At 40.4% G+C, this 19,319-nt stretch overlaps 2 protein-coding genes across 2 annotated transcripts; both read left to right on the forward strand.

Moving 5' to 3' along the window:
- The first annotated feature begins 4,885 nt into the window (after positions 1–4,885).
- On the forward strand, positions 4,886–8,196 carry LOC120731456 (potassium voltage-gated channel subfamily V member 2-like). Its single transcript, XM_040028458.1, has 2 exons — positions 4,886–6,333; positions 7,869–8,196. Exons 1-2 carry the CDS (start codon positions 4,999–5,001, stop codon positions 8,133–8,135), a joined length of 1,602 nt encoding a protein of 533 aa, XP_039884392.1. The 5' UTR covers positions 4,886–4,998; the 3' UTR covers positions 8,136–8,196.
- Positions 8,197–16,921: 8,725 nt separating this feature from the next.
- On the forward strand, positions 16,922–19,070 carry LOC120731465 (purpurin-like). Its single transcript, XM_040028471.1, has 6 exons — positions 16,922–17,366; positions 17,551–17,665; positions 18,028–18,164; positions 18,256–18,368; positions 18,451–18,663; positions 18,773–19,070. Exons 2-6 carry the CDS (start codon positions 17,552–17,554, stop codon positions 18,781–18,783), a joined length of 588 nt encoding a protein of 195 aa, XP_039884405.1. The 5' UTR covers positions 16,922–17,366; position 17,551; the 3' UTR covers positions 18,784–19,070.
- The last annotated feature ends 249 nt before the right edge of the window (positions 19,071–19,319 follow it).

Raw genomic sequence — 19,319 nt, forward strand, 5'->3', positions numbered from 1 at the left:
ATATAGTGGCCGTTGCTGTTAGAGTTTCCTTAAGAATAAATAAATTATCAAATAATTTAGTTTATCTTTATAACAATAACTATTTCATTGGTAATAAAATACAGAAGATGCTCTGCACCGCTAAGAAAATAAAAAAAATATATATATAAATCACCACCTCCGTTTAATGCACATCTCCTCAGTTTGCCAATCAAGCCCGGAAGTCACACCTTTGGGGCCAGCCGACAGAAACCTTTTTACATGTAAGTCGATTTTGCATAAACATATTAATTAGACCTTCAGTCTTCTTTTTTTTTTTTGTCTGCATATTGGAAATAAAACACTTTTATTTTCTTACAATCATATAATCTTTTATTCTAGTGTAACTAACTTGACAGAGCTCACAGTGCTGTCAGGCCCCACTGTGCGACCCCGCTGTAGTTTTTGGTGAGGTGGTTAAGTAACAAACGTGATTTGAATGTGTTCAGAAACGTAAGCTGATCAAAGTTTATATGTGCTTTGTTTCTAAAATAATATTGACTCGCTGTAGTTCCTTCTTCTTCTTCTCTTTTTCAAAGTTTCTACCACAAGAACTCATCTCTAACAAGTGATGGATTTGGCCATTAGGGGAAAAGGGAATACCATAAATGATGAGTTGCCAGCCTGATACAGAACAAGCTGAAACTTAAGCACATAAATGGTGTTCAACCTACATGTCAGGACAGCCCTCCAATAATCAGTCAACAACCCTGGCAATATAAGAGCAGTGTAATTCACTTGTGTGTCTCAGCAGCGAAAGCACACGTGTAATTAATAAGTAGAATTAGCTCTGACAAGCTGTCTCAAGAAGATGGAAGTAGTATTTTGAGGAGCTGATGAATGAAGAAAATTCATCAGAGGACAGATGGAGAAAAATGAGTGAATCAGGAAGTTTCACACATGTCAGGACAAAGCAGTTGGTCCACACGACATATCTGTGGAGATAGTGAGATGCCCAGGAGTGAGGGCAGTGGACTTTTTACCTCAGTCTTGGAGAGTGAGAGGATGCCTGAGGAATGCACAAGTTAACCATTATTTTCCTGTGATTGCATTTGAGTATCACTGATAATCTAATCTATTCCTAATCGGTATCTACTCAGTATTTTTTACTGACGAACACAGAAAAGTGGTGTTACTAATAACATTACTGATGACTTGATTCTGTCACACACAAGCAATCAGATCTCAAAATCGAAGCGCCACTAATTTGATTATTCTGTTTCCTATTGTGATGTGTTAAATTGTCTCTGAAAATGATGTATTGTTGGGAATCATTGCAATAATTCTTTCAAGGCTTCAAACCAGAAAATAAAAATATCTGAAATATCTCCAAAGCTACTTCATGAATACTAGAGGTAAAATAACCTGTGCACAGCAGAAGCGGGAGAAGCCAGTCATCTAAATGTAAAAAATAAAAATTCTTAGTAAAAAGCAACATTTAGCAGAGCACTCTGCCCCCTTCCCCCATACTACACAATGTAAAACAGATAAACAAATATTTTGATGGGGTTTTGTTGTTGTTCCGTTTTGTTTTCTTTTTTATTTGAGGCAGCAACAAAATCTAACTCTTTTTAACAAACTGGAATATGAACATGTGTACAATTCACACATGCAAGTAGTGAGAAAATAAGATTAGGTTGTTGTACCTCACTGTACCTAAAAAAAAAATGACACCAAAACTGACACTGCGAAAAAAGGTATACCATAAAGTATAATCTGCTGTGGAGTTTGCAGATTGCAAAGTTGTTCACTTTGAAATTATGTAATAACACCTTCAAAGGTCAAACGCCAGCATTTACTGTGGCTGAACAATCTGTGTTTGAATTTAAATAACAAGGAATGTATATGACCGGAGGCTTTAAAAAAAAGCTACAGGGCAGATTAAAACCTGCATTCTTGCTCTGCTAAACAGCTTTAAAGGGACTAAATATGATCTTGTGGACATTTGTGATTGACAACAAAGCATAGGCTTTGGGGTGTGGGGGGGTCATATTAATCCCCAGATTTGCAAGTAAAAAGTTGTTTTGTTTTAGCATCTTGCATCATGAACTGGATCAATAGGGAGATTCAGCTGTAAATGAAAAGTACAAAGAAGTATGACCGATTATGTTTTCTAGCTATGTTTGTCACTATGTTGGACAACTATAATTTAAATTCTTTCCATTTAAATCCTTTTGGATCTTTCTCACATTTATTCTGAAATATTAAATTCTATGACAATCCATCATTTTTAATCACCACATTGTAAGTTAGAAATTTCAGCAATACTGTAAAAGAGGACTCACTACGGCCACAAGTGATATTTACAGGAAAGACATTCGGATTTATTCAGCAGACAGTTGCATAAATGGTTTTGTGATAAAATCACTGAAAGATATATATATATATGACTCGGTCTGTAGGTAGGTAATGTTTGTCACCATGTCAGAGTAAAGGTCATAGTAAAAATTAACCACATTATTTCCTCCTTTAAAGGCAAGAGCTGCCTCTCATTTCTTTATGTTTTGCTGGGAAAATGAGAAAGAGGTGCAGGGATTTATTGAAACATGCAAACACACATCAAAATACAGCAGATAAGACAAAAACAGTTTGTGGAATTCTAGCAAGCTTGAAAGTCAATAATTGGCATGGCCACCTTTATTCTTCAACACAGCCTGAACTCTCCTGTGAAAGCTTTCTTATAAGTTCTTTAAGTACTCTTTAGGGCTAGTTCTCCAGGCTTCTTAAAGGATATTAGAAATGTTTTTCCTTGGATGTTGGTTGCCTTTTGTTCTCTTCTTTCTCAAGATGATCCTATCACAATGATCTCAGCCTCAAATCACGGCAGAGCTGTGTTTTACAGATTCCCGTTGACACTCACCGTTGTACCTCTCTGCTGAACTGCACTGTACATACTGACAACAATTTGCACCAAGGACATGACTTTCAGATAATGTTAATCAATGCTCAACAAATTATGTGCTATTGCAACAATTTAAAATGAGTTTTCTGTTGAGTTGTCTCGTATGTGTAGACACATTATTGGTTTATCCCTCGAACTGGGTGCCTTTCATATACTTAAGCACACAGCCCCACTCCCCCCCATCATCCTGACTGACACCCCCATCACCTCTGTGGACTCATTCCGCTTCCTGGGTACCACCATCACCCAGGACCTGAAGTGGGAGCCCACCGTCACCTCCGTCATCAAGAAAGCCCAGCAGAGGATGTACTTCCTGAGGCAGCTGAAGAAATTCAACCTGCCAACACGGACGATGATGCAGTTCTACACTGCTATCATCGAGTCCATCCTCACCTCCTCCATCACCGTGTGGTACGCTGGAGCCACTATCAGGGACAAACAGAGACTGCAGCGTGTTGTGCGCTCTGCTGAGAAGGTGATTGGCTGCAGACTCCCATCTCTGCAGGACCTGTACACCTCCAGGACACTGGGGCGTGCAGCTCGGATCTCAGCTGACCCTTCTCACCCTGGACACAGTCTGTTTGACCTGCTCCCCTCAGGCAGGAGGCTCCGGTCCATTCGCACCAGAACCTCTCGCCATAAGAACAGTTTCTTCCCCTCTGCTGTTGGACACATGAACAATAAACGTACGACTGTTCCCACCACTAACACATGACCCTACGCTGTGTTCACTGCATCATTCCATGTTTGGCACTGACCACCACCTGCACTCATGTATATACCTATCTACTTAGCACTTTTAATTCTTATTCTTATTTTTATTTTCATGTCTATTTAAGCGTAATTTATGACAGTATGTTTGCACTGAAGCACCGCAGCAATTTCCTAATGTTGTAAACCTGCTCAACCTTTGGCAATAAAACCCTTTCTGATTCTGATTCTGATTCTTAAATGATTCACAGATGTGAAGTGGCTTAACAAACAACAAAAAACATTGTTCTGAAAATGTATCATATGGAAAATGTTCTTTTCCTTTCTCTTCCACATGATGTGACCCTACAGTTTGCATCGTCATCCCAGTTTACCCCTTGTTCTAATGACACATTATGCTAATAAGGCTATCTTAAGTCTGAAAGTGGTATTTAAGTGTCACTGATTTAATGACTTCAGTCCTTAATTGATTTAACCCTCATGTGGTGGCTGGCAGCAGGAAGGTAAATAAAGGGTTGACATACTTTATGGCTCTTGTAATAAGCCAATAGTCTTGCAGAATGCCATCATTGGTCAGCAGGACAATAATCTGATATCCAATAAGAGGATTCAATGGCAATCAAAGTCATGTTGGAGACACTTGTTTCTTCTGAGTAGAAATTTTCAGCCTGCTATTTGCTTATGTGAATGTGTCACAGCGTTGCTGCTGATGCTTGTCTGCTGCTTTAACATTAAAACCACATGTTTTAATGTTAAGGGCATGCAACCTTGATTCACTTCACTTCTGAGGAACGCCCCCCCCCACCCCCTCCCAGTCAGGAAGTAGGCTAATGCTTAAAATCTTTATCCTCTTTTATGTATGCACTAGCCTTCCTTTGTTTCCCTTTGCTATAGGAAACCAATACAAAAACATCTCACAAATAATTTGAAGTGAACTTTTAACAACACTTCTACTAGAAATCTACAGTTTTTCCTGTATTAAAGTATTAAGTAGTGTAGTTTTATTCAGACAGCATGCAAGTAACAAAGGTATACAGTAGTATTTCCCACACATAGCCTTCAGGTATAACTTCTTGAGTAAGGGATTTCAAAACACATTTTATATAAAGCGAGATGTATTCTTATTGGTCATCTGTTCAAATATTCTACACAGCCAACGTCATGTCACCAGGCAGCTCAGCAGAGGATAATGGTATTTATATGTCCTGTAAGCACGCGGATCCTCTCAGTCAGCAACATTAACAGGGCCATGAGGCATCCTGCTTGTGTCCTCCACTCTTAGGTAAAGGGGGTATTAGACTCCAGTAATGCTGGTCAGTCTGGCTGCTCTGTGTGTTGTATAGTTTTTGAGGGTGGAGCACAGGAAGATGGGGAGCACCAGGAAGGTGGACAGCATACCGAACAGGAGACAGAGTCTCTTCCCCAACTACAAAGTCACAGATTCTGATCTTAATCGAAGACCTTCTGAGATCGTTTACCCACTAGCAAAGGAAAGCTGCGTGAAAACGTGGAACTCTCTGCAGGAGCTCAGCAGGGACATCTACGACATTTATGCAGAGTATGAGGACGAAGAGGATGACAGTACTCCATACGGCTTCGCCAAGCACATTTCCCCCTCCAAGAAGAACTATGTGATCAATATTAATGTAGGAGGGAAGCCCTACAAGATAGCCTACAAGATGGCAGCGAAGTACCCCAAGACCAGGATAGGGAGACTGGCCACCTACACAGACCACAACATGAAGCTGGACCTGTGTGATGACTACATAGTGACCAGCAATGAGTACTTCTTTGACAGGGACCCAGATGTCTTTCACAGCATCTTCAACTTCTACAGGACGGGAGTGCTCTGGATCAAGGACGAGCTGTGTCCCCGCAACTTTCTGGAGGAGATCAACTACTGGGGCGTGAGGATAAAGACCACCCACCGCTGCTGCCGCATCGCCTTCGAGGAGAGGCAGGACGAGCTCAACGACCAGCTGAAAATCCAGAGGGAGCTGGAGGCAGAGATAGAGATAGAGGAGAACGAGGAGCTGTTCCACGACATGTTCATGGGCCAGACGCGGCGAGCCATCTGGAATTTGATGGAGAAGCCTTTTTCATCTGTGCAGGCCAAGCTGATGGCTGTGGCCTCCAGTTTGTTTGTCCTGATCTCCCTGGTGGCCATGACCCTCAACACAGTACAGGAGATGCAGTACAGAACTGCTTCAGGTCACCTCAGCGGCAAGACATACTGGGAGTGCGTGGAGTCCATGTGCATCACCTTCTTCACCATGGAATACCTGCTGCGTCTCATATCCACACCCGACCTCAGTTCCTTCAGCAGGAGCGTGCTCAACACCGTGGACCTAATCGCAATCCTGCCTCAGTATCTGCAGTGCATTCTGGAGATCTTTGACAGCCAGGATAATTACGTGAAGCATGAGGCTGACATGCAGGCGGTGGGGCAGGTGGGAAAGCTGGGGCAAGTGTTGAGGATCATGAGACTGATGCGGATCTTTCGGATCTTGAAGCTGGCGCGTCACTCCACGGGTCTGCGGGCGTTTGGCTTCACCCTGCGACAGTGCTACCAGCAAGTGGGCTGCCTCTTCCTCTTCATCGCCATGGGCATTTTCAGCTTTTCTGCTATGGTTTATACCGTGGAGCACGACATGCCACACACAAACTTCACCAGCATTCCTCATGCATGGTGGTGGGCAGCTGTAAGTGCATGTTTGTATTGAGGGGTATAATGAAGAATGACTACAGTATGAAGTAATAACAGAAAGGGTAGCAAATATAAACTTTATCATAAAATAAGTATTAATGCGTCCTGTCCTTGAGTAACTCGTGTCTCAGTGCAACATTATTAGATTACACTGGGCAATACCACCTTACAAAACAAATGAGGTCAGCTCTGATTAAGGACATGTCTCCCTGCGCTTCCTAGGAATTGTGTATTGAATATTTTCTGATTAAATTGGGGCACCTTGTCAAGTTTTAGAGGGTGGAACAGCCATAACTCCAGTAGTGTCTGTGCTGGAGTTTAAGAGGTTAACATCTTGATTCACAGAGTCTGCCTGCTGCCATGAATAAACCCATTAACAGATCCTTTCCCTCCCTCCCCTAAACCAGGTGGTAGAATCTTACATCTAATCCAAAGGAAAGAAACAATAATCCTCTGAATGATAGTCATGTTTATAGAACTCTGAATGCTGCTCAAGGCTACCGACTCCCATTGCATTAATGTAAATTCACATACAGTGAGCCATCGAACCACCTACTTCTAAGACAGTTTACCTGCAGTCTGTTGGCAGGATACCTTATGAAAACTGAACGGGTGTCTGACAAAAGTGCTCATGGATCAAGGGGCAGTGTGGGTGCTTTCTAACTAAATGTCTGAATGTATTTACACAATACAGCCTGACAGTGAGTCTGTCAGCAGGAGGGGAAAGCAGTGAAATTCAGCAAAACTGAACCACTCTCGGGCAAGATTTATAACTACTACAAAGGTGGTTTGCTAGCCAGTGCATGTCCTGATGTACAAACAAATTGTCATGTGTCATCTCACCGTAAGTAGTCGTGTAGCAGTGATTATTATTAATATCTAATAATCAGATGTAATAAGTAGTGGCATGGTGTGTTAACGCTGCGATGGGCTGGGGACCTGTCCAGGGTGTACCCCCTCCTTTGCCCCATGGCAGATGGGATAGGCTCTAGCCTGGAAACAACCTGGAATTTGAGAAGTGGTGGAAAATAGATAGATGAACGTTTGCATTTTTTTAACATAATTATTTTTAGCATACCTACAATTTGCAGCACTGAGATATACAGAAGCATTTACAAACTCTTGTTCATGGACGCTGTACTCTAAAGAGGAGGCCAGGCTTGTTGTTAGGACGGTTAAGAGAGTTACAAAAGAAAGTTCTCTTAACACCGTCCATAAGCTGTATATAAAAGTTGGCTGTAATGTACATTCTATCTTATGGCCAACAGGGGGCATCTCCTGTTTAGAAGTGAGTGTGAATATGAGCATGCTGCTCACTTCATCTATAACCTCAGTAAACACTTTCCTGGTGGCCTCAGTCATTCGTTTGAAGGCGTATTTAATACAACATGATGGTTTAGATTACAATAGGCAGCCAAAAGCAGAGAAAGCTTTAGGTCAGTTTAGCTGGGCCCTGGCTAAACGTGCCTACTGTTTATTTCTGGGATGTTTTTTCCATCAGCACTGACCGTTTTCCTGTCTTCGCTGCAGGTCAGCATCTCCACTGTGGGCTACGGAGACGTCTATCCAGAGACCATGCTAGGCCGTATTTTTGCCTTCATCTGCATTGCTTTTGGAATCATCCTCAATGGCCTGCCCATATCTATCCTCTTCAACAAGTTCTCAGACTACTACTCCAAACTCAAGTCCAACCAGTACACCGCCTCCCTGAAGAACCGAGGGAAGGTGAAATTTGGCAAGAGGACGGTGAAAACCCTGGAACACTGCTTTGGAAACCACCAATGTCATGCACACTGATTGTTTCTTCTTTACAGAACAAACTAATATGCTTCACTGTGAAACTAGAACAGGGACAAAAGAAAAGAAAAGAAAGAAACCACTCAGCTTACTGGAGTGGGGCGCTCCAGCTAGTTGGCAGCTTTTGTGAGGGAAGCATATGGCTGTCTACACCCTCCAGACTAGTTAGCTATTAAACTGAGTTCAGAGTGAAAATCTGGCACACAGTGTGCCGAGAAGAAGGGGAAAACTGGTCCCTTTAAATTTTCTTACAGGAAATTATATTTTTATTAAGGGATATTCAAGCATTAAAAGCATAATTTAGAAATATTTGTTTCAAGAATACCACAAATGTAAACATTCTTCAAATCTATACAATATTTTGTCAACTATGCACTATATCAAAATAGAGACAAAGAGAAACGTTTGTGGCCAACATTTATTAAATTGTGCACATCTGCAGTATTTACCCTTGGTGCAAAAATGGGAATAATTCTCTCCGTAAAAGCATCTAGTGTGTAAAAATATGTTTACATATGAATGTTTTATCCATGCTGTGAAGAGGTTGGTTTTTTTTTTTACTTAAAGTCAAGTTAAAATGCATAATTTTTAAGTGAAATGTTTTAAAAGCAGTACTCTTAATTTCCCAGAGTGAAAATCTGTAATCTCATCAACATCTAAATGTTTGGATAAAGAGGTCAGAGTTCACCTGGATACCTATAGAATGAATGAAAATCCTTTAATCCTTTTCTCTCGGGCATAGGCAGGGCATAGGTCCTTATACACATCTACAGTGTAGCTCAGTGAAATTTAGGAAGAGACGCTTTTAAGAGGCAGCTGAACAAAGTTTCCTTTCCTTTGCATCTGAAGTGCTTTAAATCAGTGTTCACACAGGTGATCTGTTTACTTGGTGAACTTTGTAGTGCAGCGCTGCTTTTCATGTGTTTGCAGTATTCGGTCATTTTGCAAATCTGCATGCAAAGCAAGTAAATCATTCCGCCAATGTACGCGGTATGATTTATTGGCTTTGAGACATATGCTGTCTCAAACACTGTTTTCAATAAATGCTGTTTTCCTCACAGAGAGAGTCTACTCAGTGACTGATTGTAAACAAGTTCATTTAAACTGCACTTTTCAAGAACAAACATCACAGGGCTTTGCAGTACAAAATAGGATACAACAGTTAAAACTACAAATGGATAAAACCAATTAAAGCAAATCTCACACATGTGGGTCTTAAAGGGGGTTTTTTTGTTAAAAAAAAAAAAAGAAGGTCCAATTACTTGGGAGCCACAACCTCAAAATCCCAGTCTCCTGTTGTCTTTAACCTGGATCTAGGAATAGGTAAAAAGAGCTGGTCGGATTACCTCGGAGACCCAGCAGTTACATATACAGCTGTAGTCAGAAGTTCACATGTACTCAACATGAACATCATGGTAATTTTGGGCCCTTAACGATTTATTTGAACTGTTCTTTTTCCAGGTTCTAATGATTGGACAGCAAACATCTTTAACGACTTCTGGATTTTTCCTAATACACACAGGGTCAAAATATACATGCAGACTCAAATATACACACATGTTCTCTTAAATCTTTAATAATTGGTGCTGAAGGCTCCACACTGTCTTTTAATCTGACAAGGCCTTTTAACTTCTTAGTGATCATGACTGACCACAACTTGGACAACACAACAGCTTTTCCTTGGAATTACCAACACTCAGAACAATGGGAGATTTCAAGGAACTCGGTGTCTAATCTAAGAACAGAAATTGTAGATTTACACAGGTTGGGAAGGCCTCTTTCTATATGTAGGTACATGCTGTTCAAATGTGACATCACTTTGCTAAATTCTTGAAAAAACACCTGAACTATCAACATCAGATGAGGGGAAATTGGTTAGGATTTTCAGGAACAACTCAGGAACCAGCCAGACTCAAACTGCTGGAATACCAGCATCACTGTCCACAGTGAAGTCAGTTTTATATTACCATGGACAGAGAGGGTGCTGACCGAGAAAGAAGCCCCTGCTTTAAAATCAACATCGAGCCAAATCGAGCCTTCTAGCAAATGTTTTATGATAAGAATGAACAAATATCAAGTGATTCGGCAACAATGACAAGAGGTATGTTTGGAGGAGTAAAGGTGTGGCTGTCAAAACTAATACTGTACCAGCTGTCAAGCATGGTGGTGGTAGCATCATGTTATGGTGCTGTTTTGCTGCCAGTGGTTGTTACATTGCACAAAGTTGATGGAATAACTAAGAAGGAAGAATACCTTCAAATTCTTCACCTCAAAGCAGCTAGAAGGTTGAAACTTAGACGGAGTTGGGTTTTCAAACAGGACCATGATCCCAAACCGAAAATAAAACTGGTCTAAAATGAATAAATCAAGCTAACGCTAAGCTTCTGGGATGGTTTTCCCAAAGACGACAGATTTTGTGTAACATGGGACCTTTTAGAGGACCAGGTGAGCAGCCTCACAGGAGCATTCTGAGCTATTTGCAGGTGATCCAGGAAAAGGAATAATGAATTGCAATGGTCAAGGCATGACATAACAATAGCTTGTATGATTGTCTTAGTTTGAAACAGAAACAGTTTTAAGACTTTAAAACTTTACAACTGCATACCTGATTAAAAGTTACGCCCAGATTTCTCACACCTGGGAAAATTGAACATGAAGTGTGTCCAAGGTTCTCAGCTATCCTGGGAACAAAGTTGTCAGGATCTTCAAAGATTCTTTACTGACCTCTGCAGGAAGACATTTGCTACTGCAATATCATGTCGGTGTATATAAGTTTTTAGATCTCTGGTTGAATATTATGACAAAGAGAAAAAAGTATTATTGACATATTTAATAATGGGCTTGGGTTTTGATTTTCCATTTAGCTCATAGACCTTATTTCTGTGGAAAACGTGGATTATGAAGTATTATTATTATTATTATTATTATTATCATTATTATTATTATTGCTGGATGGCAGCATCAGTAAGGGAATGAACCCAGTGTTATGTCTGTGCTTCAAGTCTGAAGAACAGTTTCTACATTATTTTCAGATGTAGACAAACTCTATTACTGAATATAGACAGATAAAAGAAGATCAGATGTTTGCATTTAATTAGAAAAACAGTCCACAGGGTGGCACAGCACTGTTACATGGAGGCATGGTTGAGGAAGTTGAGTAGTTTAGTACATATCACAGCACAAAACAGCATTTGCAATGCTAAAGACATTTCGCATCAACTTTATTTTTGTTTTATTATATTCAGTACAGAGTTGATTGCTTTTTATAGTTTTTCTCTTCAAATATTTTTATTGTGAAGCACAAATAACAATCACAAATTGTCCCATAGACTGACATTGCTTCCTTTTTACAGTTTTGGCATCAAGAAAAGGGGAAAAACAAAGCGAACAACAACAACAACAACAACAAAAAAACAAAAAAACAAAAACAAACCCAAACTCTTTTTATAGTTTTTATCAACTACACTCTTCAAAAGACTTAAACACATTCGGTCTAAATGAGAAAAAGACATCATGCTCATATCTGTACAGTTATGGACAGGTTGGTGTGTTTGGAACAAGTAGATGGGCTAGTCCATTTTGCTGAATTTTCATTGCAGTAGCTCAAAAATAGTGAATACGTGAAAATGTCGGGGCATGTTCCTAATGCGATGACGGATGGTGTCCTGGGGGATCTCCATCCAGATCTGGACAAGGGGATCACTGAGCTCTTGGACAGCCTGAGCTGCAGCCTAGATCAGGCGTGGGGAACTCCAGGCCTCAAGGCTGAAGAGGACCACTTGTTCCAGAAGGTGGCAGCAGTTCACCAGCGGCAGAAAGACCTAAAGAAGAAGACGCCTCCGCTCTTCCTCCTGCTGGTGCTAAAGTGACCTCTGCTGTTAATCGTAAGCCTGCCGTGAAACTATGGTTCCTCCGGTTGCAGTGTCACCTCTGATTAAGGTTTGCATTGACACACATTTTGTTATAAAACTAGTGTTTTATAGTCTGACAGCACAAACCGCCGTCTTTTAGGCTGCTAGTTAGCTACCGAGAACACGCTAACCTGCTAACGTTTAGCAGGGGCATGCTAGCTGTCAGCTGTGTCATTAAAACTATGAATGAGCAGCTGCAGCCTGAGTTGTACTGTTGTTTGATTGTGCCGTACAGCTCAGCTTGCACTGACCGTACATGTGTGCGGGAGAACAGTGACTGTGACGGAACATCACGCTTGATTTGACTGATAGTTAAAACAAGTTACCTTCATTTAAACGCCGCAGCGCTAACTGGCTGGTAAAGTGGAGTCACCGGAAATAACCAATGACTAATTCTAAAAATGTGTTGTTTTTGTATTTGTCTCTGCATCAAACAAGTTTAGCTGCTGTTCGCCTTCTACTTCAGTTGTCAGCTGTCAGAAAACTCTTGTTTTGGAGCGAAGCTGTTGCCCCCTACTGGTCTTACTGTGAATGACAGGTGGATAAGGTTACTGTAGACTAGATATTTTTTTACTGGAACAGTTACTCTTTGTGCCCTGTCGTTAATGCCCTTTAAATCCTCAGTCAAATGTGGGTTTTGTACTAATGAAAGCTCATCAGGTGTAGCGGCTGGTGTTAGAAAATACAGCCTCAAAATGATAAATACTTTAATCCCACAAGGGAAGTTTTGTGTTGCAGCAGCAGGATAAAGAATACAAATAGTACAGTCTTTAATAAACATTGAGCAAACAACAAAGTTAAACTAAAAATGCTGCAGGCGCCTACTAAGGGCATTATTCTATGAGAATGCAAAAATGTGTATATATACTACAGACTGACACTGTGTAAGACAATAATGAATATTGCATTCATAAATAATATATACACTATAAATCTACAAAACAAAAAGCTGTGTGACGGTATAATACACAATATCAGAATATTTCAATAAATTTGCCATAATTGAAATGTGAATCTATTAAAACAAGGTGCATTATAGTGCAATAGTAGAGACACAGGAGAAGTTAAACATACTACAAAAGTAGCCTAGACAGTTTTTCCCCTGGAAGCCTTAAGTATAACTGCTGAACACTTTAGTTATTGTTGAACTAAAGTGTAAACTTAACCCTTCAGGAGCTGCACCATGCTGTCATATAATAAAACTGAAAAATATTTTCTGTCTTGGATCAAGCTTTTTAACCAGCTGCTTACAGCCTTGTTTTTCCACCATGTGATCACATCAGTCATTTCCATCCACGTTTGCCCTTCCTGTCATATGGAGTGCAGTCAGCGAGTTCCCCAGCGATGCTCAGTGGAGTCATTTTACATTTGGGTCACACAACACCAGCTGCTAGTATCTCCCTCTTTATGGCAAGGTTTTACTCGGTGGTGTGTTTTTGCCTCAAGTGGTGAAACACCTTTTGTTGTTTCCACTTTTACTGGGAACATTTTTCCTCCTGTGTTTTGTTGGAGGGTTTTTGAAGTAGCTCGCTTTTTAGGTACCAAATGGTCATCAGAGGCTGATGGATGGCTCTCACTGTCAGACATAAATCATTTATCATTTACAATTGTATCGTGTTTTTTCTTTTTCATCTCAGCCGGCTCATTGTGGGGTTTTTGACACTAACATGTACACATTTTCTATTGCAGACAGCCAGGTACTCAGCTTTGATTGCTGGGATCATATATGGCAAAAGGAGATATGGTAAGTTGTCACTAGAACTGTCCTTTACTGCAGCTGTGTAGTGTAATGAGGTCAAACACTTCCATTCATTGGGCAGAGCTTCTTATATACTACGTGCTGTGTAAGACAATAGTTGTATCTCATAAATCAGGAAACTGCGTGTCTTTTTCTTCCACCTCAGCTTAATAAATGTTCTGATTTGCTCAGATCACCTGAAGCCTATTGCAGCGGAAGAGAGGAGGATTGAGGAGGAGGAGAAGAAGGTCCGTGAAGAGCAGGAGCGCATCGCCAAGCAGCTAGCAGAAGGTACCTTGTTCACGCAGACATACTGTACAGCTCACATGTGGACGTCTCAATCACGACTGCATTGTCAAATCTCATATTTTGCTCTCGTCCTCACAGCAAATGACGACAGCATTCTGAAGTAAAGCGTTGGAGTGCTGTTCCAGGATGTCCACGTCCACGTGCAATTTCCAACCTCTTCCACTCTTTCTGGAGTAGCTATGGCAAAATGGGGTCACTGCCACTCAAAAACACTCCTATTTTGTGGACATGTTCACCGCTACCTTTGATAATACAGCAGCCCTTTGGTTTTCCAGATATTGTGATTTAATGTTAGTCATGGATTATTGAGTAAAGCTTTTGAACTTAATGCCATATATGCACTGTGGTCTTTGTTCTCCTTCAGTCAACTGAATTCCTGATTGCTTCTGCATTAACACTTTTTCATATTAAATGTAGAAATATATCATTATTTACAGTTACCTTTTTTTTTTTGTTTTACTGCCAACAACTTTTTGGATCACTGGTTTCCATTTACAACATCGACTTCAAAATTTGCACAGTTGTCTGGGAACCATTTATGAAGGGGTGCTGGTTAGTTTAGTAAACCTCTCATTTCTTCTTCAGAAATGCTGATGAAACACGGAGTGCATTGATTTATTTTTTTCCTCCACTTTCGTGCACCTCCGTAATGCTGCTCTGTGTAAGTTGATGATGAAAGCACTGTTCCCTCCAACCTCACTCCAAGAGCACAGGTTGTCAATACCCAATTTATACAAATCCTGTTCAATCCAAGGAGCTTTTGAGGTATTATCTCCACCTTCTCCAGCCTTCACTTTAAGCTTTTCAATAAAGACATAAGAAGTATAACTCTGTGTGCGTGTGAACCACATTTCTTTAAAATAATTTAACAGGTGTTGACACGTCTGCCTGTGAATATGTCTCCATCATGGTGGGTTATGATATGAGTTCTGAAACTTTACGGGTGTCGCGGTGAAATCGCAGTGATCGCTCGAGGTCTGAGAACTAACTGGCAACATGGCTGAGGTGATCTGTAGTTTTTGTTACAGTGGAATGACTTATCCTCTTAAATCCTTTTGCCAGGCATTCACAATCTTTTCTTTGAAAGCCTGAAAGAGCCTTTTAGATGTTAGCACGGTGACATGCCACCAGGCGCTTGATGTCAGTTTTAAACAAGACAGCCTGGAACACTTTATTATAATTTTATAGATTTAAAGGTAAAAATGTACTTATTTTGTGGCTGATCTTTAATTTAGATTTACTTATATAAATGCATAAATATGACTCCAAAGTTTATGAGTCATATGCTCTTTATTTGAGATTCACATGTCTGTCACTCTGCTCAGTCCTGCTGTATTTCTGAACCTGTGGAAAAGTTCATACTTATTGTCTAAACTTCCCATTTAATTAAGATTACAGTTCATGTGGAAATTCATTTTCACTTTTAGTGTGACCCACATTGGTTGGGTGTTAAAACAATTTTAACAACCTCTTACTTTTTGTTTAATTGCATCGCCTAAAAATAATTTCTATTGTTTCCAAAGTCCAGGGTTATGTCATTAATTATTTTCACTAATGCACAAAAAGATAGTTTTGTAAAATGAAATTTTAATTGGGAGAAAAGTGAATGGCTAGTTGAGTATCAAAATAGTTACTGCAGCCTATGATTAAATAAGACGGATGCATATATTTCTACACTCAGCTGCTTGTTATACAACTTGAGCCAGTCATCAACCTGACATGGCTCTGGTCCAGATCTGATCAACCTGAGCTCCCTTCCAGTTAAGCAAGTGCGCGTCTGTAACAGGATCATTTAAACCTGTCGTTTGTTTTCAGATTAGAGATGCAGAGTTAACACTGCTGACACGTGACTGGTCACATCAGTGTCGAAGATTTGACTGCATTTAAAAAGGTGAGGACGTTGGGCACAAAGCTCTTATGTAATATCTTCAGGACAGGTTATTATTAGAACGACAACAATGACAGGGCTGCCAGAAAAATGCAGCCGGATTTACGACACACTACTCGTCTTAAATTGGCTTCCTTACCTTACAAAAATATCTCCCAAGAGCTGTTAGAGGGATTACAGTGATCTGGTTACGTTTGGATGCTGGGACACAAAAACTGAAAAAAAAAAAACAAAAACCAGTTGCTCGACATTTGACTCCAAAATTTGTAAAATCAAAAGAAGAGATTTTCTTTATCCTTTTTTCTTCTAAATAAACCATGTAGACGATATATAATATCGTAAAGTGAGCGTTTTTGGAATATAACTTCACTTCACCTTGATACCTGTAAAACAGAAGCTTGTGCATTTTTAGACCTCTGCACATGCAGGATGCATAAGTGGTGTAAACTTTCTATACTGCAGCTCAGCTGTTTCCTGTGTGACACATTGCAGGGCGAAGCTGAAGAAGAGACAGATTACTTAACCAAGTAAGTGGCAGCAGCCGGGAACACCTGAGCCTGTGCTGACCTAACATGACCCAACATCCAGTACATATGTATAATTTTTTCTTTTTTTGCAGTTTTACCAGTTGTACATTTGTACTGTTTGTTGAAGGTGGAAAACAGATTTTTGATTCCTTTCCATTGGTTGTTAACGTTTAAGAACTCACAAAATACATAATTTTAGGTTAAAACATCCTGAATAAAACATAACAGGCAAAAAGGCTAAAGAGACGGAGCAGTAATGCTTAATCTACAAATAGACTTGGCAGAACAAAACACTAAGTTAATTAGTGCAGTGATTTGTTTTATCGTGTTAAATTAATATTAATAATGATAACAGAAAGCATTAATGCTCTTGGAAAAACTGTCCCTGTTCAGGGTTTTGGGAATATTTTGAACACATTTAAAGGAAACACAGACGCAGTAGAAAGACAGAATCTCTCTTGTACCCTGCATCTTTCTCAGGCTGGGTAAATCTGTACACTTTATACATTTTCATGTATCCTCAGGGCTAAAAATACATTTGCCTGCTCATGTAAACACCTTTGCTGTGCATACGTGACCTGCGGCTCAGCCAGCCTTATCCTGCCGGGCATCTGTTATCTTGTATTCCATTATGTAGCCCTGCACTGAATTACATAAAGCCTGCTGAATCTGGGGGTTCATCAGCTTACGCCGGCGGATTTTGTTAACTGGATAAGCCGTAGATTTAAAATCTGAAAATAAGCAGCGAGCCTGTCTGTGCGTCGGGTATAAAAGGCTCACACAGCGTCTTCTCACCACAGTTCACTGCAACAACTCTGCACTGAAAACGTCTTGTGGCTTCTTCATTCCCTACTTCAGGTAAGGAGATGCTGCTTTTAAGGGACTTGCTCAAATTTTTACAAATAAATATGGAGCTCAAAGAACAACCCTTTCTTGTTCTTAAACCATTTATGAGGATTTTACAAGAGTGATTTAGGAATGCTGACTTTACACCTTTATATAAACAAATCATAATACAGTGTTAATTTGGGTTTTGCGTTAGGATGAATTTTCAAATCTTCGCTCTGGTGATGATGCTCCTGGCCTGTGTGGAGCACAGCCTGGCCTCCTGTGTGGTGGACAGCTTCACAGTCAAACAGGACTTTGACCCCAAACGAGTGAGTACGCAAATGTGTCTTTTAAGGATACTTCTTAACCCTTTCATTACGAGATCAAAAATTGAAATATATTCTAAGACTTTTTCTGTGTATTTTTGAACTTTCTGTAATCTGAATTAGCTTGACTGTATTTATAGTAACACTGGTGTATAATAAGTAGTTAAAAAAATAACCAAAACAGGAACAAAATGATCAATGTGGCTCATGTATAAACCAGAACATCATCGGCATACAATCACACATATGACCTTATGAACTATGTGCTACTTACTGTGATATTCACACATTTCAGTGTGTATATCCATACTATAGACATGCCAATCAAAATAAAGCTCATCTTCGCCCTTTCTTCCCTACAACAGTACGCAGGGAAGTGGTACGCTCTGCAGAAGAAAGATCCTGAGGGTTTGTTCCTGCAGGACAACATCTCTGCTGAGTACACGGTTGGCGATGATGGCTCCATGGTGGCCTCCTCCAGAGGCAGAGTCACTCTCTTTGGGTGGGTATTTGCAACATACTTGGTAGCAGCTTCAATGTGAGGTCATGAATACGCTTGCATTTGCTGCATATTTCCTCTCCTCTGTATTCAGGTTCTGGGTTGTCTGTGCTGACATGGCTGCTCAGTACACAGTCCCTGACCCTGGCAACCCTGGTAAAATGTTTATGGACTACCAGGGCCTGGCCAGTTACCTGTCCAGTGGCGGTAAGCCTGCTCATCATGTTCTCTTTGTCACTCTGTCTTTCCTTCGTGGAGCTGGGACTCATTTCTCATTCCTGACTTCTAGGTGACAACTACTGGGTCATTGATACAGACTATGACAACTACGCCATCACCTATGCCTGCCGCACCCTGAAGGATGACGGAACCTGCGAGGATGGCTATGCTCTAGTCTTCTCCCGCAACCCCCGTGGCCTCCCCCCTGCCATCCAGAGAGTGGTCCGCCAGAAGCAGGAGGAAATCTGCATGGCCGGACAGTTCCAGCCTGTGCTGCAGTCCGGTATGTAAAACAAGGACTTGTGTTGAGGATTGTTTATCTTAAGCTCTGATGCAGAGAAAGAATTTTAAGACTTAATCTGACACTTGTTCCTCCTCTCTGTTTTCAACAGGAGCTTGCTAAACAAATGCTCATCTGGGGCATGTTGAGCAACCCTACATTAAAGTGGATCCAAGAGAATAAGCCTGTCACATTCCAACTATGTGACCAACATCAGATAAATCCAATCCAATCCATAACCCTGTGAAAACTTTAAACCTGCCACGACAAAAATACAATTTAAATCCACTGGAAACTATTAACGATGGGATGGATATCATCAAATAACCAGCTGTATCATACTGTCACACTGGTGGGTAACATCTGCACTGTGCCATTCTGCATCGGTGACAATAAATTTTGTAAAGAAACTTGTGGTGGCTCTTTATTTCCCTTAACTGCACTTCATATCTACTGTTCACTTATTTATCCAATCCCTACAAACTTAAAAACATACAACTTCATAAATAAATGTATGAGTGATGATAATGCTTTCTAATGGCACTTTTAGTCACGTTTATTCACTCTTTTGAAGTGATTCGCTTGAAAAATTAGAAACCTAAAATTTTGAAGTCACAGAGGATGTTTCCTCCAAGGCAGAGGAGAAAGAAAGAAAAGGA

The sequence above is a fragment of the Simochromis diagramma genome, unplaced genomic scaffold (assembly GCF_900408965.1).
Source record: "Simochromis diagramma unplaced genomic scaffold, fSimDia1.1 OVJJ01000781.1, whole genome shotgun sequence".
In the NCBI taxonomy this organism is placed as follows: Eukaryota; Metazoa; Chordata; class Actinopteri; order Cichliformes; family Cichlidae; genus Simochromis; species Simochromis diagramma.

Bases quoted from the DNA above. Each gene is read 5' to 3' on its own strand.
- LOC120731456 (XM_040028458.1), top strand. From the start codon at position 4,999: ATGGGGAGCACCAGGAAGGTGGACAGCATACCGAACAGGAGACAGAGT. The intron at 6,334-7,868 runs GTAAGTGCATGT...TCTTCGCTGCAG, and splicing joins ATGCATGGTGGTGGGCAGCT to GTCAGCATCTCCACTGTGGG.
- LOC120731465 (XM_040028471.1), top strand. From the start codon at position 17,552: ATGAATTTTCAAATCTTCGCTCTGGTGATGATGCTCCTGGCCTGTGTG. The intron at 17,666-18,027 runs GTGAGTACGCAA...TCCCTACAACAG, and splicing joins AGGACTTTGACCCCAAACGA to TACGCAGGGAAGTGGTACGC. The intron at 18,369-18,450 runs GTAAGCCTGCTC...CCTGACTTCTAG, and splicing joins CAGTTACCTGTCCAGTGGCG to GTGACAACTACTGGGTCATT.